Source organism: Lasioglossum baleicum, chromosome 15 (assembly GCF_051020765.1).
Source record: "Lasioglossum baleicum chromosome 15, iyLasBale1, whole genome shotgun sequence".
NCBI lineage: Eukaryota > Metazoa > Arthropoda > Insecta > Hymenoptera > Halictidae > Lasioglossum > Lasioglossum baleicum.
In genome coordinates this window covers 6,393,884-6,417,446 of record NC_134943.1, presented here as the reverse complement: position 1 = coordinate 6,417,446, position 23,563 = coordinate 6,393,884, and the positions used below count along the sequence as shown (strand labels likewise).

The 23,563-nt window shown below is 45.0% G+C and overlaps 1 protein-coding gene across 12 annotated transcripts in view; it reads left to right on the top strand.

Moving 5' to 3' along the window:
* LOC143216287 (uncharacterized) overlaps positions 1–23,563 on the top strand; it is a 77,433-nt gene that overhangs the window by 44,445 nt on the left and 9,425 nt on the right. For 3 of the 12 annotated variants that reach the window (XM_076439189.1, XM_076439188.1, XM_076439197.1), the window contains 15 exons: positions 4,724–4,918; positions 5,876–5,986; positions 7,171–7,260; positions 7,641–7,727; positions 8,778–8,876; positions 10,750–10,818; positions 11,711–11,812; positions 13,675–13,909; positions 14,843–14,914; positions 15,985–16,147; positions 17,154–17,263; positions 18,462–18,637; positions 19,848–20,064; positions 20,567–20,688; positions 20,836–21,012. In XM_076439189.1, the coding sequence (XP_076295304.1) occupies positions 4,724–4,918; positions 5,876–5,986; positions 7,171–7,260; positions 7,641–7,727; positions 8,778–8,876; positions 10,750–10,818; positions 11,711–11,812; positions 13,675–13,909; positions 14,843–14,914; positions 15,985–16,147; positions 17,154–17,263; positions 18,462–18,637; positions 19,848–20,064; positions 20,567–20,688; positions 20,836–21,012 (2,025 nt within the window). The remainder of the gene's footprint in view (positions 1–4,723; positions 4,919–5,875; positions 5,987–7,170; positions 7,261–7,640; positions 7,728–8,777; positions 8,877–10,749; positions 10,819–11,710; positions 11,813–13,674; positions 13,910–14,842; positions 14,915–15,984; positions 16,148–17,153; positions 17,264–18,461; positions 18,638–19,847; positions 20,065–20,566; positions 20,689–20,835; positions 21,013–23,563) is intronic. The other 9 variants (XM_076439191.1, XM_076439192.1, XM_076439194.1 and 6 more) reach the window with 9 other exon arrangements.

Here is a 23,563-nt window from a genome sequence, read left to right as displayed (position 1 = left end):
GTCCACGCTTTGGAGAGCACCGAGTTTCCTGAACCTGGTGCTCGGAGCAACAGACATCTCCCGAGTCGTGGATCCAGCCGGTCGACGAATCATCCTCCGACGAGGATCGACGAGGATGATCATCAACAAGGTAGGACCTGGTCATCGATCGTTGGACGCTCTCCTTCTTCCTTATTCTTGCTCCACCCTTTTTCATCCTTTCACGTTTATCCAGTATGAACAAACCTATGAAATACAAATAATGCTTTAGATTTAATTCGTATGATGTTCAAGAATGACCATTTTGCACATTGATTCTTTATGAACTCACTTTCAATGTTTACCCTACCAGAGAAAGATATATGTATTAGAAACAGTCCTCTAAATTTCATGCAAACAATCCAGTCTTTGAGACCAAATAGAAATATGTTCAACTAGTATGCAATTCTAAATTAAATGGTAAAATATGTTCACTTCAATCCTGGTTCGTCTTGAGCCTCTAATTGAATCAGAAACGTCCGTTCAGCAGGTTCTTGATGACAATGTGTACATTTCCGGGGCGATGTCCGCAGACAGTTCCATTTTTCCCAATGGCAATCGAGCGAACCAAGGAATACCCAGTCGGTCCCAGGACCCTCCCGAAGCAGAGGTTCCCCTTCCTTTCATTAAGTTCTCCCTTGTCTTCTGTCTCCTTCCTCGTATAGTGTTCGCTCACCGACGTTCCTCCGTCAGCTTTCGTCGACCTCGTTGCCAAGGTAGACGCGCGCTGTCGTTCTGAGTGGGTGGCCGGTGTGTTCGCGTCTGCTCTGTGCCTTCTCTCGAAATCGATTTCCCGGTGTAACAGTGTACACTAGTTGATATCTCGGTGTGTTTGTGCACGTGCGCGTGGCTGTGCGACTCGTCCCGGAACAGACCGGAAGCGGCTCCCGAAATCGTTAGCGAAGGCAACGCGCGGGAAACCGCGCCGTTACCATCGACGCGGTTCGCGTAATGGAATCAGCGATTCTCTACGGTATGTGTGAACTATGCTTCCCTATCCTGTCATGCACGACAGGTATTAACTCGTTGCACAAGGTCTCGGCTGAAGATCCACAATACTCACTTTTGTCATAAATGCCCCGAGTCCAACCATGAATATCCTGACTCTAAAAATTCGTCGACAGAAATGACCAATTCAATTTACAATTTGAATAAAATGCAAACATAGCTGCCAGCCAGGAAGCACCATTCCTTCCGACCATTACCAGAGAAAATCTGCAACACTCCGCAAACGATCGAGCGATAGCCACTTTTTCTGACTGATTTTATGCAACCAGCTGTCCATCCACCTGCCAGATCATCCGCGGTGATGTCGCATTTTTCTATCGGCAGCCGCACCAAAAATCACGGAAAGTGAATCATCATCGTGCGCCGGGTGAATTAGAAAGTAGTGTTACGAAAGGCCAGCGGAAAGGCAGCTCCCATTCACCGTGACCATCTAAATTTTCATCGTGTCTGTGATCGTCGATCGTCTTCGATCGTTGCCGATACTCGTTCCACTCGAGACCGGGTGGATATTAATTACAACGCGCGATGATACGGTCCGGAGAGTTCTCGCGCGCGCGCGCGGGTGCGCGGCTCCGTGACTTTCGAAACGTGCTCGGTTGGCTTTCGGGAAGAATGCGAGCGTAATCGCATGCTCGAATCGGGTTCCTTGAGTTACGTGTGCCCGTAATTACGTGTCTTTTACGATGCCGGTGACGCCGATAACGAACCATTGTGCCCATCATCCGGGCCTTATCGTTCAATAAGACGATCGCGATAAAGAGACGCCGCGCACCGGCCGAAACTATTCTCGCGACTAATTCCTGCGCCCGGGATCTCTTCATTCAACTCTACGGAGACAATCGAAACGAATTTCGTGGATGAAATGCTCGGTAACTTTCGCTCCGAGCGTTAATTAAGTATTGCGAGCGATAGCTGTCCACTTGAGACGATGCTGTATTATTTCGAGCAATTAAGAGGAATCTTGCTGTTTTAACTCCTGCGACGATAACCAAAATTTTCTACGAAATTCAATGATTTGCATTATAGATATCTAGGTCATAATATTTAGTGTCAACACTTTATTTAGATTATTCGCGATGAAAATAGATCGGATATGAAAAAAATCATAAACCGGTGATTTGGCCGACGATAGGAAGTTTCCTGTTAAATAGATTCCATTACCGGCACCGAACTCGCCGGGCGAGCAGGTTCCATGAATATTTCGAAGCCGACCGATTGTTTCGCTGGAGATTGTTCCCCCGTTAATTAACAGTGGACTCAGTAAACGCGGCTGCTAAATGAATTTCGGCCGGGAACCTGTACGATGTTTACCAACACCGTTTAGACTTCCATCTTCGTAAATAATCGCAGTGGGAACCGAACCGATCCACTCGACTCCGCGCATGAATATTTAACGGAAACGGTAATCGCGATCGTTTCAATTAAAGCGAAAACGCGGTAGAACATTTCACGATGTAGCTCCGACGCGACGTTGTTCCCGGTTGAACCGGACGGAGTTTCTCTGAATGATGCGTTCACAGTTCGGTCACAAATGGTTTTCGCGTTTGTCGGTCGTTCGACGTCCATGAACCGGCGGCACCGCCGGAAATTCATTAGGCATAACGACCACGATCAAAATCACCGTGAGAAATCGCCGGCCGCGTTTAGGTAGCTCGCCGAGGTGTCGTTTACTTATCTTCGTTGACGTCGTTTACATGACTTTCCCGCTTTTCCAGGCTCGCCTTCTACACGATCGCGAGCGTTTTATCTTCGAGGGGGCTCTTACTGCTCCGAATAGGCGTTCCGATTTACAGATTACCTCCGCACAGCCACAATTACGTTCAACCGTCCATTATGCCAGCACAGCACACTCGGAAATCAACGGTGAAAATATTAAGCGGAGCTCAGACAACACTTTGAAGTCATACACGATCGCTTTAAAAGCCCTAAACGAACCAAGGGACAGTAGAAACTCTAATTCACGCCTGGGAAAGTGTCGGGCAAAGTGAAATTGCGAATTGTGCAGTATTTCCAATGCGGAGCAGATGGTAGATAACAGAAGTAGGTTTAAAGATTTATTATTGCGTCGTTCTCTCTTGAATTATTCTATAACGTGTTTACTGTTTCGTGTTTTATACACGCCTTGTATAAATATACTCAGTGTACAAGGAATACATGAAATACAGTCTATCAGGGTTGTAAATTCTCTGTGAAAAGAATCATTATTATCGAGCATTTTTTAATATCTTCCTAGTAGCACTTTTCTAAGATCAAAGAGACAAATCCAAAAGGATAATAATGACAGGAAAGAATTCCAAATTAATTAGCAGGAATTTCGGCCGAAATCGTCGCGATTTAATGGTTGAACGGGTCCACTGCACGATTTATATCCATCCAGCTGTTAATACCTTATTAACGCGTGGAAAAGGAATGCATGACCCGGTTTGCCCTTTCATCGCTCTGCACGGCTTGTAACTCGGCCATTTTATTAATTGAAGAAAGCGGCTGTGCGTGCCTTCTTAACCCGGACGCATCTGTGCGTTAAACGAAGTCGAGTTGTTCGGCGTTGCTAATTGTAGGAATCCAGAAATAGATCGACAAATCTTGGTCCACGCTTCTGTTTCCTCCGCGGGAACCGTTTTCTCGATCTGTCTTAGCCTCAAAACATTAATTAATATTATATTGCCTCTACAATGTCCACAATTGAAAACTGATGATTGGTAGCAAATATGATGATGGCTTTATATTTGTTAAGAACTTCCCGATGAATGTCCCTGACGATTCAAGACGTATCGGCACCGATCGATTCCGCATAAAATTCGATCGGTCGAGAATTCCGACCCAATTTTCACTGGTTGTCACCGTTGGTCCACTTTCGTGGCACGCAGGAAGACTAGTTACCATTTTCTAACTCCGCAATAGAAACCGCCCGTGCAATTACACAGGCATCGAGTGTCACCTTTCCAATATGCAAAATAGTAGGCCACTGGTCAGCCTTGATTTAGCGGACGCCTGCGAAAAAAAAAAAACGGTCTCCGTCCAAACGACGACAACGACGACGCTAATCGTTGGGTTTGGCATCGTGCAAGACCAAAACGATCAGAAGAGGTGCCATCATCGTATAGGAAAACATACAGAAGGAGGTCGCGGCTAGTCGATCGGTGTTATTAGCGACTCCACTTTCAATCTTTCGTAACTTTCCAGGAGGATCCTCCCTCCGGATGTCTCTCGCGTTCCAGAGACGATATCCGCGAGATCCGTCGTTAGGGAAATTGATCGTCACGCTCTTCAATCTAGTCGTTAACTATTCGCCAAGCGCTCTTGCGAGATCGCCAGCCCGCAACGTCTTGAATTTTAATGCCAATTATATTCCCTCCGGTTTTTAGACACAGTGTTACTGAATGTTGCAGGATGCTGGGAAACTGGTAAATCTATTCATGATGTTCCGTGAAAACGATGAACAAACGATTTTCATTTTGCATAGAGATCTGCAGTCTCTGATCATAATGAATCTAAATAGCATAGTATTCATAATACTAATGTTGGAAATTTTTTTAAATTATTACTGAAGGTAGATACTTTAGGAAGAACAAAGACTGACCCAATTCACGCCCGTCACCGAAAGAAACGCGTCACATAAAAATTCCCGGGCCAGACAGGGTTCACCTAGAAACAAATGCCCGGCAATTAAAGTAATTACCCCCGTTTTTCCCCGTAGAGCGAGAGCCGTGAGGAGACAATAACGACGACATCGTCCGTGGTGACCTCGTCGACGGCGAAGAGCGGTACCAAGACGAAGAAGAAGAAGATCGAGGGCGTCGCTGGGAACGATGCGTCTCCGAACCTCACTCCTCGCACAAAGAAGACCAAGAAGAGCAAGAAGAACGAGCTGGAGAAGGAGAACATCTCCGTGGTAAGTCGACGAGGCGATGATCCGTGTTTTCTCGATTCTCCGTACAGGGATTTAGGATTAGGCTCTTCGTGTGTCTGATCGAGGACACGCAGTCTTCTGGAAACGCTGATCCGAAGGAAGGAGGAGGCCAATCGGGACCCAGAGAACCCAGAAGAGGCAGCGTGGGTATAAATAACAGCGTGCATGAACCGTTATCGTGTTAATTAGCGGCTGGAGCCATCCACTGATCGAGGGACGACCGTCGTCGCTCGTACACAAAACCGGAAGTCCTCCTCGCTCGCACGATTCCCGACGACGCGACGAAACGCGAAGCGACGTTTACGCGAATAGTTTCCACCGGGTTTTCACTTTAATTGGGAGGTGCCGGACGTCCAATGTTTTGCGACAGAGGCCAACTTTTTTGCTTGTCCACGGTAATTGTTCCGCCGAGGAATCGACAGCGCTCGAAAGAGGAAACCGGGACTTCCGTTTCATTCGGCGAAGACCACCGGCTCTGTTCCGTCGTCTGGGAAACTCTACCGCAACGGGAAACCCCGTTTCCCGACCAGCTTTCCGAGCAATCCTCGATAGTCTGACTGAATACCTTTCCCGGAGCATTCTCCGCTTTTCCTCGGTGCCAGAAAAGTTGCATCGATTTCCCTCAGAGTAATGTAAATGTACATTAAACTAAAAAGATTCACTTAACAAAGTCCCAATAAAAAATTCTCGATTCCACCTTCCACTTTCCTCGAAAAAATTCCGAACTTTCGGACAGGTCCGACTTCCAGCGTTTCACGAACCGACAGTTCCGCACGATCGCAGACGATGGAACATTCCCGGAAGTCTCTCTCTCTCTCCCTCTCTGTCTCTCGGTGACTCCAGGAGTTTCTAGACTTGCTACGGGATGCATAATCCTAGTGACAATCGATTCGTTGCATGTATGTGTACAGTGTGGCACGTGTTTCTCTGTGTTGTCAGAACTCTAACTTGCGAGAGCCGAGCATGCACACCGGTTCCCGGCAAACGCAACCGGAATCACTCGATTTCTCGGACGAGAACGATCTGTCGAACGTGAACGTCAAGTCTCTGGTAAGTCTTATAGCCACGGTGACACGATAGATCGCGTAGAGAGAGAAGTGTTACGAAATGTATATCGTCCGATCGAAACGGAGAATTTGCCACGCGCGATCTAGCAAATTGACCGCGATCGGATTCGCGACGTGAGCCGTGACGATGCAGCGTTTCTTAACTATAGTTAGGGGTAACGAGGCAGCGAAATCTCGCTGGTAAAAGTCAGTGAAAAGAAGGCTAGGGAAATGTTAAGTAATATGAAGGTATTGGCGAAGGAGTTTCTTTGAACTGTCTTCATTTTCATTTGATTTCAATACATTATATGTGTATTCGTGCAACTCTAAAATATATGTGCAAGAGATTGTTAATTTCTTGTATTCATTTCAATGTCGTATACTTTTCCTTCAGATTTGTAAAAGCTACTTAGAGACTTAACCAAGTCAAAGAAGCTCTCGATCCAGTTATAATGACGTGAAACGTCCAGCGAAGTCAGAATATCATACAGGATGTCCCAAGCGAACGATAACACTCAAATATTTCCTGTCATTTCGGTGCATTAACGTATTTAAATATTTAAGGCGAAGTTCAAATGATTTTTATTTCGAAAAATATATTCTTTCTTGTAGAAATATATACATACACTTAAAATATATTTTGTTTCGCCTGGGACATGCGGTGCAGAAAATCGTGCGCGAATTCCATAGCAAGCTCGAGATCGTTTATCCGGCTATTTACCTTGAATTATTTGGTAACCGATGGCAGGCATTGTCAAAGAGACCGCGATAGCATTAATGAACCAGCGCTTGCTCAATTTGGCCCGTAAGTACCTTGCACGTAGAGAGTCAGCGTTCCGATATACGGTCAGATCGATCGTCAGCGATCTATAAATCAATCCGCTTCGAAGCGTACGTCGCGTAGGGTGATTAATTATCCTGGGTGACTTTCGGTCGGGCTAGATCCCTTTATAGATCATTGTGGCTCGACACCGTATGTCTTTTACCGTCCTCGACACCGTCGTAATCAAGATTCAGTAGAAGCCCCCACCCGTTTTCGATCTCGTTTAAACCACCCCAGTATAGTAGTCGATCTGTCTGAGTATGTGTAAGCGTGCGTAAGCGTGTATGTGTATGCGTGTGTCACCGTACGCGTGACCCACAGAAGCATGGTGACTAGGTTTGTTGCATTGTATTTTGTGCATGCAGACACAGACATATGTATCGGAGGCGACTCGTCACGAGCAGGATCGATCGATCAAGGAAAAGATCGCGACCGGCGTGTCGATCAAGCAGCTGGTGAGTAACAAGTATCCGATACTTCGGTTCGATACGATCGTATTGCCCGCGATTCACGTGCACCGGTCATATCGCGTCGATCTACTACATATCTATCTGTGTTAAATCTTCTCTCTCTCTCTCTCTCTCTCTCTCTCTCTCTCTCTCTCTCTCTCTCTCTCTCTCTCTCTCTCTCTATTTCTCTCTCTTTCTCTATTTCATTGCGATTACTTCTTACTCGTGATATTTCTTTCTTTCAATTTTAATTTTGTACTCCTTTTTTATTTTCTCTCATTTGTTTTTTTATTTTCGAGATGCTTGTTCGCGCGGCTGAACGGCAAAAAACCGCTTCGATGGCTGTCGATACACTTTTGTCAGTTGTATTTTGTTGTCACTAACAGTGTCGTAGCTTTGGCGACATCTCGAGCATGAGCGACGGCGATCAGACGGCGTACGGGAAAGCGAATCACGCGATGGAGACCGAGGAGGTTTGTATCGATACATTCGTTCGTTTTTCTTCTTTTTTTTTTTGTTCATCATCTATCTGTTCCCTGTTCTCGTCTTTTGCTCGGGCAGCGAACAGGAAATCGGTGGGATCGCCCGTCAACATCGATCCAATTACTATAAACACACATATTATCTTCATGCAAGGTTTACATCAAATTCACAAAATTTTATTCAAAGATGTCGTACGGCGACGTTTATTTTAACGAATTATTTTAACAAACATCGAAACAACGAAATCACATGGAGTTCTAAAGGAATAAATAATTTGCTGAACCTAACGGGACACGAGTAAAGCAAGAACGGATCGATGGGCGGTCTCGCTAATTCGAAATGATGATTCAGGATTTAAGAAAGCAATCTTCAGCGGTCCAGAGTTAACGAACTAGTACAGTCGAGATCTTGAGAAAGGACCGTATCATGTATCTACACTCGAATCCAAGCTTCAACACGCGCAATACATTTCGATCTTGTCCATTCAGTGTGTGTCTCCGGCGAGACTGTTTCGATTTATAAACGGTTCAATCGGTTCAATTCGTTCGGGACATCGCATCGGTGCTCTCGGTCGGCACACAGCAATTGGTGTTCGTTCAGAAGCATGTCAACAGCATCCGACGTTCACGTGTGCAACGGGATGAACGACAGTCCTATTAACAGTTTTATTGTTATTGCATGAGCCATATCCGATCTTCCGTTTTAGTCGCTTCGCGCGGTACGATTGTTTTTGCCGATTATACTATGAATTTTAATTCCTGATCATCGTAACAGCATACTAATCGCCATCGGGGGCGCGAGCTTTGCGGCTTCAGGCTCCAGATTGTAAATCAATCAATTTCGATCAAATGTTTTGTTAACGTTACACCACTATTACAGGCTTTGTAGAAGCCATCTTTTATTATTTCTCGAATCAAAGGTTTTTTGTTATTATAAAAAAAATGTTTTGAAAAGAAAGTCGCAAAGCTCGCAGCTCCGCGATCACTGTCCGCAACTTACCGCTAATCTTGAGTTCCCGTTGACGCTCCCGACGATCCTAGAAAGCAAGGTCGCTGGGTGATCTTCGATTATGCGAGAAGGGTTACTCGAAGTTCACCAGAGACGCGTTCGTCTTCACCGGGGTGTCGGTCAAGGCCCTCGTAAGTACCTTTCATGAACCCATTGGGCTACGTCGGAGACATCTGGAACAATACGATCACAAAACGATACCTTTTTACTTCCCTTTTGAACGCATTGCACTCGAAGCTCATTTTTCGCAAATTACCGCTTATCGTTTCACTTAATAATGATAACACGAGGCGTGACACATTCTGCGCGAAGATCACCGTATCCAACAAATGATCAAGGAGGATTCCAGCTTCTCAGGTCGATCCTCGAGGGAATCCTGGGGTGCGTGCACGTGATCGCGATTCGCTCGAGTACGTCGCGCGTTTTGCTGAAAGAGTCGGTCGTCGTCACGCCACGAATGCTGTCTCTCCATTTAAGGGAGGGCCGGCTTTGATAATAACCTACTGCTACTCATTTGCCCCACTTTGTACTCGACTCGCCGTAGTATCGAGGTCTCATGGCTTTTTTTCCACTTCCTTTTTCCTCGTTTTTTTTTTTAAACGTATCCGGCGTTTATCGGTTAACCGGTTACGGATTTCGTGTCGGGTGACATAATTCCCGCTCGAGCATAGTGAAATCGTCTCCGATTCGCGAGCAACGGAACTAGTCATGGATTACGAGGTTGGACTTCCCTGGGAATAGTCTAGGTTGCTCCTGGGAGCAATGCTTTGGAACCAATAACATTAGAGAAAAGAGAAACAAGGTTATCTTGATCCCTCTGGGTACAGTGCCCTAAGTAGGCGTGGCCTTCGTACTCTTGGAATCTATCTATTTATATATTCCTGGGCGCGGTCTTCAGTGGGCGTGGCTTCGTTGCTCTCACTTTTGATTAAGATTCTACTTCAAAGTCCCTTTTTATTCAAGTACATCTGCCGCAAAAAGATCAATTCTCCTCTCTGTTTAAAGCGTCTCGAGTGGGCGTAGCCTCGTGGCCCCTGCTTTCGATAGCGCCACAGGACTGCACGAAAGAGCAACCTATACTTCCCAAACAGTATAATCGGTCTAACTCGTGGAAAATCATGATGCTGATATGAATAGGGTCCACTATTCGCGCGGAATTTCAATTTCCCGTCGATCCCATGTACGATAATAGAACTGATCGTATCGAGCACAGGACCGAGGATCGTCGAAAAGTAGAAAGCGAACTCCAGAGAGACGATCGTGCCAAAATCGAAACTCGAACGATTCCAGCTGTCTCCGAACGTTGTCCCATCTCGCTCTTCTCTCCTTCGTTCCTGTTCTCTTCTCTCTGTGGGATGCATCGGTTGTCGAGATACGTATCGGCCGATTGGCAACCGGCGGCCATTTACGGTCCACCATTGCCAGAGCTCGATCGCTCTTCGTATTATACGGGACGACTCGTCGAATTAACGCGTCCATCGAGATGCCATCCAGTTGGCAATCGGCTCCGTAATTGTTGTAGATCATCAGAGGTGGATGAAGACGCTGATGGGAATCGGAAAGACTCGATCCGACGACGTTTACCCCTTCGAACCAAGTATAATCATTTCGACGACCAAAAGATCCAGTTTTCTGTATGATTTTGTTCGTTGTGTTGCAATATAATTGTTCTTAGTTAAACTTAGTTGAACTTTCCGATTGCAATCAGTATACAACATTCAATTTAAAAATGGAATTCTACCATTTTTAAGGTTCCATTTCTTTTCTACAATAAGAATAGATGAATTAGAGTGAGATCTATCAGGTGAATGAAATGTTATGGCAACCGGTGGATCCTGAAACTCGAGAATGAAGGTGTACCGCTTATAATATCGACCCTAACGCGACACTAACCCGCAGCCCGTGCTGTTTCTTTCTTTTTGTTCGGTCCGCCCTCTCCTGGCCGTGCATGAAAAAACCTTAACCGAAAAAATCATGAAAAAAATATCGACCTCCTCGGGACAGAGGGCTTCCTACTGTAGTTTGGCAAACTTAACGAACGAGGGTGTGGAGACGGATCGGCCGAGGTTTGAGGTAAGCCCCCCTAAAACGGAGAGATGTTCGTACCGACAGGTTCAATCTCTCCAGAAAATTTTCGTTTCCGCTTATGCCTCGCTCCTATCGCATATCTATCACTATCTCGCTTGTAATTTAGTATTAGTTCTCTCATTATTGAAAATCTCATTATTTCGGTCATATTCATACTAATTCGACGGACGAACTATCACCTGTAGCAAACCCAACCTATATCCCTTGTGCTGCGTATTTGCTACCATTGAAACAACAATTCTACTCATTTGTAGACTAGCGATACCCTAAGCGTTTCTTCATTCGTAGAGAAACGTGAGCATGGTGTGTGTAAACTTCAAACATGAGCTCAGACTCTGTTTTATTTAAAGTGCGACCATTAAAACGACAGTTCTACTCATTTAGAGATCATAGCTGCCCTGGAACCTATAAGCAGCGTCAATGATTAAGAGTATAAAATTGATAAACTTGTGAGAAATGTGAACTAAAGAACACCTGAATTGCAAAAAATGAGCAGAGTTTTCGTTTCACTTGAACCCTCTCCAATTTTTAAACTCCCCTACGTCCCGTTTGAGAGCCCCTAATCGCACCCAGTTAGCACGAGGTGTTTCCGACCCACCTGTGTCACCGTGGGCACCTTTCAAGCTTCTTCACCACGTAATCGTCTGAAAAGAAAAATCGAAATACGATTCGATTCGCGAGGATATAATTTCTCGGTTGAAAGTTGTTGAACGCAGAGGAACAGAAAAGTACACGCTTTTACGCTCACGCAGAACAGGCTTCAAGCTAGACGACAAAACACCACGAATCCACGAGTTCTCTCTTTCTTTCCCGACAATCAGCACGCGGCTCGCTTCGCCAATCTCTCGTTTGACGCCTCCACTGTTTGTGTTCGCAGAAGTCGAGCTTCAATAAATTCGACGCTCTCAGCAAGAAGACGGTGCTGCATGTGCGCTCGATCGACGCGGGCAAAGTGCAACAGCAGCTGAACGCCGCCGCCGTAAGCGCCTGTTCATCTTCTTTCTTTTTCTTGTTCTTCATCGGCGTCGTCTTCTTCGTCGTCTTCTCCAGCTCACGAGATACTTATAAGATCGACATGCTTAACCCTTCAGTCGCGGAGAGCGCGTGTAAATAGCCTCTCTGTGTCGAGCTCCTGGTCGCCAACTACAAAGAGGGCTGCACTGGGGGTAGCTTTCCTCTGAAGGCTGAAGGGTTGCTTCCGCGAGATTCGCAGCCAGCCCTAAACACGATTTTTCTAGTGGTTTTTACACTGCGGATGTTTATGCAATTTTACTGCCTTCGCCCGAACCTGCTCAACTATTTTTACATCTGTTCACAGCAATTATTGCAATCGTTTCATACGCTGTTTCATACTGTTTCTCTTCACTTAAATTCATACATCGTTTATCACCTGTTTTTAAATCGTCTTATACAGTGTTGTAAGTTTTGTTGAATGTCAATTATTCATATATCAATTTCTCACACCACCAGTATGAACAGACTCAAGAAGATCGAATCAACATGAAAATCGTAAGAAGTATTATTTATGTAGTTCGCCACTGTCAATGTGACTATGAATGCGTAGACTGCAGACCGCATGTGCTTAATGAATCAGATTTGAATAAAATCGCTCTCCAACTTGCCAGCGATTTTATTTAATTAGTTGGTTAATTAAAGAGCTTGACATGATCATGTTTAGAAAAGAACGTCGAGAGAAATGTATTAGAATTTCCTTTTCTTTGTGACTGGCTCCGGTGAATAGAAAGTGAGTGTTCTATTTGATCGATGTGTAGTTTGCAATGTTCCCTGAATTTTTGCATCCCACGGACAAAGATCTGCAGTCCATTAGTCAGGATGAGGAAAATTAATGAAAGACGCGCATTTCCGTTCGAAGAAAAGACTCATTCGCTGTCTAGTAATTACAACGGTAAACAGAAAGTGTACCGTCGTGTTCATGCGCTAGTAAAAGGGGTGCGAGAGCATGAGGGGTTGGTTCACCCCATCTATTACGCACGGACTGCGGATGGATCTGCAAACGCGGATTATTATCCTCTAATTCACAACCCGACGGTCTTGAACCATAACTCGGAATAATTTTCTACCGTACCAAAAATAAATAATCAACATTGTCAAATTGTTAACGAGCCTGTTCGCTTTAATTATACATAACTACCGCCACCGCGAGACATTGAAAAATTCCTAAACGAGTTCGAACCAACAATAACGAAGTTGCTTAAATAGAACACTGTACTCGTTAAGTATAACAATAATTGAGAATTCGACGATCGTATTAAATATCCTATACTACAGACATAAATTCGAAAATTATTTGAATTCAAGCGGATAGAATCCTACTTTCATTGCGAGATATTGATATAAAGTAATGCTAAAAAATGCGGCTGATAAATTAGTCCGCTTCTATAAAAGCTTCTTTTACGCCGCCACCGGCTAGATTGAAAATCTTGTTAAGTTCTTCCAAAGCCTTGGAATTCCAGATAATCAGTGCAGTAAGTGCATAAAATCCGCAGTCTAATTATCGAGCGACAGCCCGAGCAACACAGACTCTCATTAATATTCGACCGCTCTTCAAGGGAGAATAACCCTTCCGAAACTGGACCAAATGGATTGAATATTTTCGAGAAGCTATAAGACCCGATCAACTAAAAATTGTTCATAAAATGAAATTTCGAAAAAATTATTCATTATCAGAATGACATAAATGATAGTTAGAATTGTCGTAAAGAGTGTCTGACTAGTGATGAGAGTCGCCGTGTGTCAGTGTAATTTTAAATCGATGAAAATGACCAGAAATGTAGATCTTCTTCAAGGAGGAGTCTATGTAAGGGTTTGATCTGCCGACAGGTGGGCCAAAATGGCGACACGAACCCGAACTGCCGCAGCTGCGGCAAGGTCGTCTTCCAGATGGAGCAAACGAAGGCGGAGGGTCTGGTCTGGCACAAAAATTGCTTCCGGTGCGTGCAGTGTAGCAAGCAGCTCAACGTGGACAATTACGAGAGCCACGAGACCATCCTCTACTGTAAGCCACACTTCAAGGAGCTCTTCCAACCGAAACCGGTTGAGGAGTCCGAACAACCTGGTAAGTCGATCGTCGAGTGTACTGAGCGCACCGAGCGCACAACGCAGCGCAAACGTCGCACAAACGCTGCGCACACGTAGGCGGAACTTGCTCGCTGAAAATAGCATCCGCGTCTAATCCGCGAATCTCTCTCTCCCGGTCGCTTTGATATCGCCGCCGGACACGCCGCGATTCGAAACGCGGATCCTCGAGAGCCTTCTTCCATCCTCTTCGATTCTCTTCGATCCTCCTTCTTCCTCGCCGGATTCTCTTTGAATCAGCCGCGAACATAAACTCGCAGGATCCATTTTATCCTACGGCGAGAAACACTCTCGTCTCAATCCCATCCCGGTTCGAAAAATTGATTCTTTTATCCTCCGCTTGGATTGGATCTACGAGGTGCGGATCAGAAGTTCGTGGAATGGATTTGTTTCTTTTATATCGTGCTGGCTGCGGTCTTATCTATCATCGAGTTTCTTGACTTTTAACCCAGCACCGTAAAATAACGAGTCGGTGATGGAGATTTCAAACAGAGTGTACTCTGAATCCGAATGGTATTCATCCTGGTTTTGCCAGGCGATTAAATCATTTCGTCTGAAATTTTTCGCGCAGAAGCGGACAACTTATTACGGTGGCCGATAATGGAAGAGCCGAAGCCCATTCCGGGACAGAGGAAATTCTATTGCCTGTTCGGGCGAGCGAATGAAATAAGCTCTCGCATATTCCACGTCGGGGCTCGTCATTGTCCCCCTTTCTTGTGCTCGCCAGAAATTACTATCCCCTCCCCCTCTAACATCGTGCCAACGTTCACGAACCCGGTTCGGTAATTACACGCGAATACTTGCGCGAGATAGAGCGAGAAAGGCCGTACGAATGACAGAGAAAGAGTGTGTGTGTGAGAGGGAGAGAAAGAGATCGTTAATGCGACAAAGAGATGTCTTATGAACTCCGTAGTGCGACCTCGAAAGCCGGAGCTGATCATTAGGGAGAACGAGCCGAAAGAGCTGCCGCCCGACGTGGTCAGAGGTAAAGTCTGACAGAAGTGTGATCGGTCCAGACACCGACCTAGCCTAACCTAACCTGCTAACAGTTTGTGCAGAGTGCAGTTCTAATCGCATTCGACCGACAACTCGACGTCCCTAACGACGCGTTTAAATTCTTTCGTTTCGCGCCGCCCCTGTGTGTTCCCTACCCTCGATAATCGTTCTTTAACGAGCCGTTAAAATGGTCAAGAATTACTGTTGCATGATGATAACAGCCAACCCATTCCGCCAGTACAGGGAATGATTCACGGTGGGGGAAGCGACCTTGGACGGCCGACAGAAAGATCGGAACGCGTGAATCATTCTTGGGTGAATAAACGTGGAAATGGGCTGGCCAGCTTGAGTGACTTAATAAGATCGATGAGTTCTTTGTGTTGGCGACTAACTCATCTCCATCGGATCTTCTCGAAATGATTTAACCTTTGGGTGAACCACAAGCATTGATTCGAAAGTATCAGCATAAGTGTGTAGAGTGTAGAGTGCCAAATGTGGATTGCAGATCTTTATGCAAATACGAAATTTATCATCTGTCGTCTTGTCTAGTAAATAATTGTATCTTTCTCAACTGCCTTAAAAGCGGTGCATGCTGTAACTGCGAAAAATCTGCAATCTACAAGTTCTAATTACGTCTAATGGCCGGAATATTTAACCCTTTGCACTCGACTGAGATGAAACGACTCCCAGCAATCATGGTACTTGCAAGATCTACAATGTTCCATTGACAAAAATATTAGAACGCGTGAGATTTTGAATAAATATATAAAATTGGATAAATAAATGAGTACAAGTTGCTGGTAGCAGATCGGAGGAAGAATGAACAGACTCGAATGCAAGGAGTGTACACTATAAAGGCCAGATGTTTTTGCGAGCGGTTTGCGTGGATTTTCGAGGCTCACCCCTTGGTTTTCGCGGAAACGCGCGCAACAAGCCGGCGTTCGCGCATCCGCGGATTAAATCCACGTGCCTCCCTCTCGTGGTGATTAGTGTGGCGCCGGAGCGGCGTGAACGGTGATTAACGCGTTAATGAAAACGTTTCTCCAATCTGCGTTCCAGCCTCCGACAAACCGGACCTGGGTCTCGAGGAGCTGTCGAGCCTGAACGTGAAGTCCCGGTTCAAGGTGTTCGAAAAGGCTGGCACGGAGGCGAACGAGATCGAGAGGTCGCCGTCCCAGGTAGCCGTGAAGAGGTCGCCGAGCATCCTCAGCAAGCTCGCCAAGTGAGTAAAGAGCAAGGGAACCCGCAAGGGATTGAGGATGATTCGTTCGATCCGATCGATATAATCTCCCGCGCGCACACTCTCTCCTCTTCTCGCGTTCCACGGCCTTATACGACCAGGCCCGTGGGCCGAGGAGATGGTTCTCGTGCCAGCCATGACACAGATTCGTTTCCACGAGATGGACACAACAGACGCTCTTATGGTCGACCATTTTCTTGGTACCATTTCGATCCCCGATCATTTCTTGCCTTGGTCCGAAACATTTCGGAATTAATTTATTGATTTGGGGAATTTTTAACACTCGATCTCAATACGAAATTATTCCACTTTGCCCTAATGATTTTAGAAGCCATTATTTCTTGTAATCTGCTCAACGAGAGGAGGTAGTAAACGTAAACATAGTGACTCGAGTGCGACAGAGAACATTGAAGTTACCCTTCTCTCTGATAGTAAGATCGTCTCGTTGGACAGATTTGTGTTTATCCGATTTAATTGACCCGAGGGGAACAAACTTTCCTCTGGAGTCAACATTTTTCAACAGGAAAGCTTTTAATCTAGAATCGTCTAGATCTTAGACACTCGATCACCACCCGCAAACATCCTTGTCCTGATCCTCTCGTACACAGTTCTCTCGTTCGTGTCTCGCTCCCTCCCGACATAACATCATAATAACGTAGCCTGGTCGCAAATTGCATTCCATCGTTTCGCTGCACGCATTAAACCAGGAGCAGCTTGGGGAGACGGTCGAACAAGTGCATGGCGTTGCACCGCGTTGCAACGCTCTGCAACGCGACTCGACGGTGCCGGTGTCCGAAGTTGCCGTGTCACTCGAAAATGTGCAAGCGAAGGCTCGCTAATATAGAACGAGCTTAGTCGTGTAAAAAACCGCGGCTCTTGCGACAGATGCGGCGTTCGCGCGATCAGAGCTGCAGTCGCTGGATGCACCGGCGCGCAATTGCAAATTCGTGGAAATGTTCGCGGGTACATTGCGCGTCTTTTTGTCCAGATTCCAGGCGAAGGGCATGGACATTGGTGTGGCGGACGAGTCTCTGAATGGAATCCCCTATGAAGAGTCCAGCGAGAGCGAGGAAGAAGAGGAGATCGAAGAGACTGAGGGTGAGCACCGAAGAACATTAATTTATGGGTCCTTTAGTCTAGAACCAAGAGATAATAGATTTTCCGTTTTTTCGCATTCTTAAAGCACATGTCTGAAAACAGCTCGACCGAAAACAGTCGTCTGATTTCTTTAGAAAAATTTTCGAAGGCCTACAAAGTGACGCTCTAGACCAGAAGACCCCCTTAATACAAATCGCAAGGCTCCTTCGTTTCGCTGATAGCCCTCGGCCCTTCCCTCGTCGCATTCTCCCTTTCTATTCCTTTTGTTCGAGCATTTCCTTGGGAGAGGCATTTTTTGCCCCCGGATCTCTTCCTCTTCGTTTACAAGCTGCAACACGGCGAAAAACGTTCGACTGGCTCTCTTTCTGAAAGACCCTCGCTGTAACCATTTTAACGACGGTTAATTCTGTTGTCTTTTTACTTCACTGAGATAACGACACCCCGCTAACGGCGGATTAATTAATTTTATTCGAATACTCGCAAGTCTGAAGTCCTCCTCTCTTGAGCTTTATCTTAATGCCGCAAGTCTCGAGTGATTCGCTCGGTTTCCAGCGTGGCGAATTTTTTATATCCTTTCGGATTTAATGCGTTTCTTGTACTAAATAGCTTGTGGAGATGATATCCCACGATTAAAGGAATATGATGGGATAATATTGATTTTAATCAGCTTTTTGTTTGTGCTCGAGATTTATTGATTTCTAGATGAGAGAAAGCTGGGGAAAGGATAGCTAAATTATTATATAAAAACATGGAAGTATCCGAGACCATTATCGGAGACCTGATCAATTTATTCAGACAGTATTCTCTTAATAATCTGTATGCAACAATTAAATCGTTGTCGCATTAAGAATTTATTTCTCTATGCAAAAAATATTTGTTTTGTTTGTGCCATTAAAAATAAAGGAGATATATAGGTGGACACCCTGTATATCGACAGTCCTAAATCCTTTTTCTCTTCAGTTTGAAACAGCCAACCATTTTCGCTAGAAATGCGCAAAATCCGCAGTCAACTCGGGACCAAGCGCCCATAAAAATGATCAGAATACTGCTCGAGCAAAGTTAGAAGCAAATGGTGGTTCGCTGTGTTTCCCGAAAGCGTCGCGAACCGTTTCTCCCTAAGAAACTTCCTCGAAACTTGTCGAGCCGAGAGCTTTCCCCGTTCAAAGTTTCGCTGAGAGTTTGTGTATCCGCGTTGCAGAGGCTGACACGGAGATCGTGAAGGCAAAACGGGCGACTCGTGAGCGGCCGATCAGTTTCACGAAAATGGACGACATAAAGAATCGTTGGGAGACCACCAGCCAGCAAGGTAGACGCAAGGTGCAACGGGAAGCCAGGAAAGAGGAAATCGCTGGGATCCGTTCACGGCTGTTCATGGTAAATCTTCGATCCCCCGATAACTATAAACGAAAACGGAAGTCGCCTGGGAGATTACTCTTCTTTTCTCGATAGAACAGACGCGTTTCGCTAAACGAATTCGCGGGCAAGTAATCGTGAAGTAGTCCGGGGTAATGACATCGTGCCCATTAGACGTAGACACAGAAAAACGTTCCCCGGAGAGGAAAATGTAGCGCACGCAGTCTCTCGAGTGCGCTGAAACGCGGTGAAACGACGGACGATCGAGAACAATTTGCTTTTTTACTATACAAGAATGACTAAAGGAAGCCTGCTTGCTCGCCTCCTTTTAATTCGTTCGCGAGCCGGCCGAGAGCGCTTTGTCGGCTCGACAAAGTTAGGAGACCGCCCAGTAGCTGACATCAGTCTCTGTAAAGACAAATAAAAATTCTTAATTTTCTAGCAAATGTAACTTTCAAAACTCGCATCGATTTAAACGATAATAAACACTAGAAAGATGATAAACCAAGAATTTCTTCAAACGAGCATCCCGAGACCTTTTTAGACTTGTATCATAAAAATTTTTTGGCGAGCCGGACAAACGTTGAATTCCTTCATGCAACGATCTCAGACATTTTTAGACTTCCTTGCATCGTAAACATTTTTTGGCGAGTCTGACAGAAATAAAAATAATTCGTACAACCGTCTTAGATATTTTTAGACCTTGTATCGTAAAAATTTTTTGGCGAGCCTGACAGAAGTAGAATTTATTCGAATACCGATCTGAAACATCTTCAAGTTGCTTTTATATTTCAAATATTTTTTGACGTGTCCTACAAAAGCAGAATTTATCCGAATGGTATGGGTTAGTCATTTCGAGGCTTCTTTTTACCTCGGACAGTCTTGGCAGTGTCTCAAGGAAGTAGAATTTATTCGTGCGACAGGCTTGGACATTTTTATGCTTCCTTATATCATAACAATATTTTGGCAAGCCTGACAGAAGTAGAATGAACTCGAACAATGATCTTAAACATTTTTAGGCTATTTGTATATTTCAAATATTTTTTGACATGTCTGGAGGAAATAGAATCAGAATCAGACATTTTCAGTCTGCCTCTTGTCTCGAGCTTTCCTTTACTTGTCTTAGGGAAGCGAAATTCTTCAAACGACTGTTTCGGATACTTTTAGGAAGCTTTGAATCGGAATTCTCTGTGGCTGGAATGGTTAAAATAGTGATCGATATCTGTCGCAGGGCAAGCAGGGTAAAATGAAGGAGATGTACCAGCAAGCAGTGGCCGGAAGCGACCGTGTGACGAAAATTAACCCAGCAGAAGAGCTGCAAAACTCCTCCGCCCACGCGCGTTCCATCAAAGAACGTTTCGAAAGGGGCGAGCTGATCGCCGCCTCCGACGACGAGACGGACAACAAACCGAAACCAGAGAAGGCTGACGAGGAAGTGATCGCAGCAGGTGCGTCTCAACATCCCCGTCGTCTACTTTATATTTAGAAAACTATTCCATCTAATTAACGTGGCATGGGTTCGCTGGTGCAGCACGATTATTCACGCGATCACCGAAATTGCTACAATGTACTCTACGAGCTGCGTGTTCGATATAGACGTAACCGAAAGAGGATCTAAACCTGGTGATTATTCAACCTGTTTGCTCTTGGCTACGTCAAACTTGGATGTCAAGAGACTCTCGCAGATTGATCTATCGAGTCGGTTTTGGTTTGGGAACGTTTGTTTGAGATCTCGAAATAGATTCAGTGGTGATCAACCTGCGACTCCCAGCTGGCCCATTCATCCGTGCTCAATGACTTGGGCATTAAAAATTTTATCTTAGAAATTATAATAGATCTTTAAATAAAAAAACTATATTCTGAATTGGGCTCCAACTTTGTGTACACCTCAGTTTGTCAGCGATGAATAATCATTTCTCATCAATGACCGATCATTTGGTTGAATTTCAGGTATCAGTAGGAAGTCCAGATCCTTGTTCTTGGAACTGGATGCCTCAGCAGCGAAAACCGGAAGGCCTGTGACCCCAGTAAACCCGAAAACACCCTCAGACACGCCCAGACGCGCCAGAGACGTAAGTTTCATTTGTTACTATTCTAGATTTGATTTCCGAGGGATTGTGTTCGCAGTTTCTACAGATTATTTTCAATGTTAGATTTTTTGTTTGACGGGGGGTTAGTTAAAATCGTCTGGTTAATCGTTTGATACCTGTGCGAATAAGGCATTCATGGGCCGCCAAGTCTCGGACGACGTGGTGCGCAGCTCGGACACCACCGCAGAGGTTCAGGTCGAGACCTCGGACATATCGAACAAATTCAAATTTTTCGAGTCGTACAAGGAACCGGAAAAACATCGGAAGCAGTTCCGCATTACCCCTCCGCGAGACGGTCAAGTCAAGGTTCGATCCTCTATCGAGTGCAGAGTGTCCTTTAATGATTGCGATTTCATGTGTAACAGGATTGCCGTGTGATTTTAATCCTTAACCCTCTGTAACACCTTTCGTCAAAATCATACATTCTGTATTTTAGTATTTTACTGTAGTGAAATTGTGCATCTAAAAGTATTGTAACAATTTTTGGTGTACTACTGCTGGGTCAAGTAAAAAAATCAGCAAGGTTACAGAGGGTTAATTAGACTAGTTCCTTGACAGCACAAGTCACTTCTAAACAATGCATGGATTGATACTTAACAAAAGCTGTGCTCGTCGATCCACGAGTTTTCATTCGCCCAAGACTGATTGGGTGCTCTACTCGATCCTAATCGCATGGATTGTACCTGTCAGAGTTACTCAATTGATCCTTTCTCACCAGCATTATCGATTCCATTAAAATATCGACCGACTCATAGCGTTCAGCTGCACTAGATAACTCCGAATCACTGTTGAATGAGTCAAGCATCATTTCGTAAATAAATTTCCAGACGATTGTATCGAGCTCTGATTATTTTTATCGAATACATTCATTGCCTAAGCATGTCGTTGCTCAAGAGAAAGTGTTGCTGATTGGTCAAGCTATCAGTGTTGACCGAAGTGTGTCAAAACTCAGCTCGGTGCAACGAGATTATATCATAGCCTGTTCCTTGGAAGAAGAGCCTTGGAATTCATTATACTTGTCCACCCCACTCCTGGAACTCGTTTGTTAGGCCCCCGAGGAGATGGAGTGGGGAGGGCAGCTATTATGGTCGCCGAATTAACATCAAGTTAAGTCTGAGAATAGAAGAGTAATGCAAGACAAGAATAAATGTAAGAGGTGTCTTTCTAATTGTCGTTTTACGTATGCGGAGTCTGATGTCGGCAAATTTATGCAAATCGATGTCTCCCATTTGCATAAATCAATAGTTTGATTCTGCGCAAATATTCTTCCAGGGACGTGTAATTAAATCCACAAAATTATAGCGAATTTAGCCAAATTCGAAGACGCTTCAATTTAGACGTGCTTAACGATAGGTCGGACATAGAGCACTCTAGAAACATTATTTCAGTTAGAAAAAATTACTTCGAACGGGGGTTAGGCAACAAATGAAGGAATTGCGGGTCGTCGAGGACCCCAGAACGCCACGGGCAAGTATCACGGTGACATCAGGGACTCTTGCAGTAATGAGGTTGCTAATTACGAGAAAAACAAGCGATCGGAGTCGATTGTGGGCCTGCAAGCCCACGAGAGTTTGCGAAAGCTTACGAAAGCCCGCGAAGTGGCCGCCGCCACTTGATTCCAGCGCTGTCCTTGAACCCCCTCGAGTGGTCAGCAGCCATACTTTTACCGTTAGTATTCCTACATCCTTCCATTCGTGAAGAGAGCAGGCCTCGCAGACCACTGTGGCCCTCCCAGTAACTCACGAGGGGGAACAGTAAGAGCTGTGCGTCCTCCTCTTGTGAACGGCATAGCAACACGCTGCTTGCTGCCAGTTCGGACCTCGCCAGCCCTCCGAGACAAAAGGCTCTCTCTCCCTTCTGTGTGACGGCTCTCTCTTCTCTCCAGTTCGGTTCAGTTCAGTTCAGTTCTGTTCGATTCCTCCTCTCTTCTGTGGAACAACTCTTTGCCAAGTGAGTTTTTACATGGGCCGCAGTCCCGCGACGACGAAGGACACCCGAAACGCAAACGTGAGTAAAACTTGTGCGAGACGCGTTCGACATTCGAGGCGAGATTCTCCTCGAAGGCGTCACGCTGTCCCCCTTTTACGTCTCTCTCCGTGAATCATCGAGGTTTAGGCTTCTTTCAGACACTGTGAGTACGATTATATCAGATAAATTAGTGGGGATTAAATTGTAGCTGGGTTGAGAATTTTTGGAAGAATTTTTTTAATGGCGGATGCAAGCGTCCCTCTTCTATTTCTTCTTTTGTCAAATCGTTTTTCGCTTAGCTTTATTCCTTACGCAATGAATGAAATTATGATATCGATGAGTGGAATGATAGAGAATTTTTAAGATACATTTCTGTTATTCTGTATCCAAATTCTTTTCGATGCTGCACTTTTTCCCGTTCATTTTTCAGTGAATATATTAGGGTATAGGCTTCATCTGTGTAAAATTATGTTGGAAATTAAACTACAGAAGCATGAAGGATTTTTTAAATCTTTTTTGACAGTCGAGCTAGAGATGTCCCACTTTCCGGTCTTTATCCTTTCGTGAATTTTTTCGCGGACGTTTCGGTTATGGTTGAGATAAGTGGGTAAAGAAGTATGTAAAAAAAGTAGCTGTAACTGTAAATTACCTTCTGAAATTATTCGAAATTTTTGGTGTACGTTTCTGCACGATACTTTTACCGAGCTATCTTTTCAAAGTATTTAGACTTTTTGGAGTAGGTTTTTATTGTTTCCTGAAGTGCGAAATCCTATATTTAAACCTAAATCATGATCAGTAAGAAAGTCTAGCATTCCAGGGTTAAGAATCAGAGTTGCTGTCAGCAGGTCACGGTTAAAAAATCTTGGGCCCTTCTCCATTCCTCGGAACA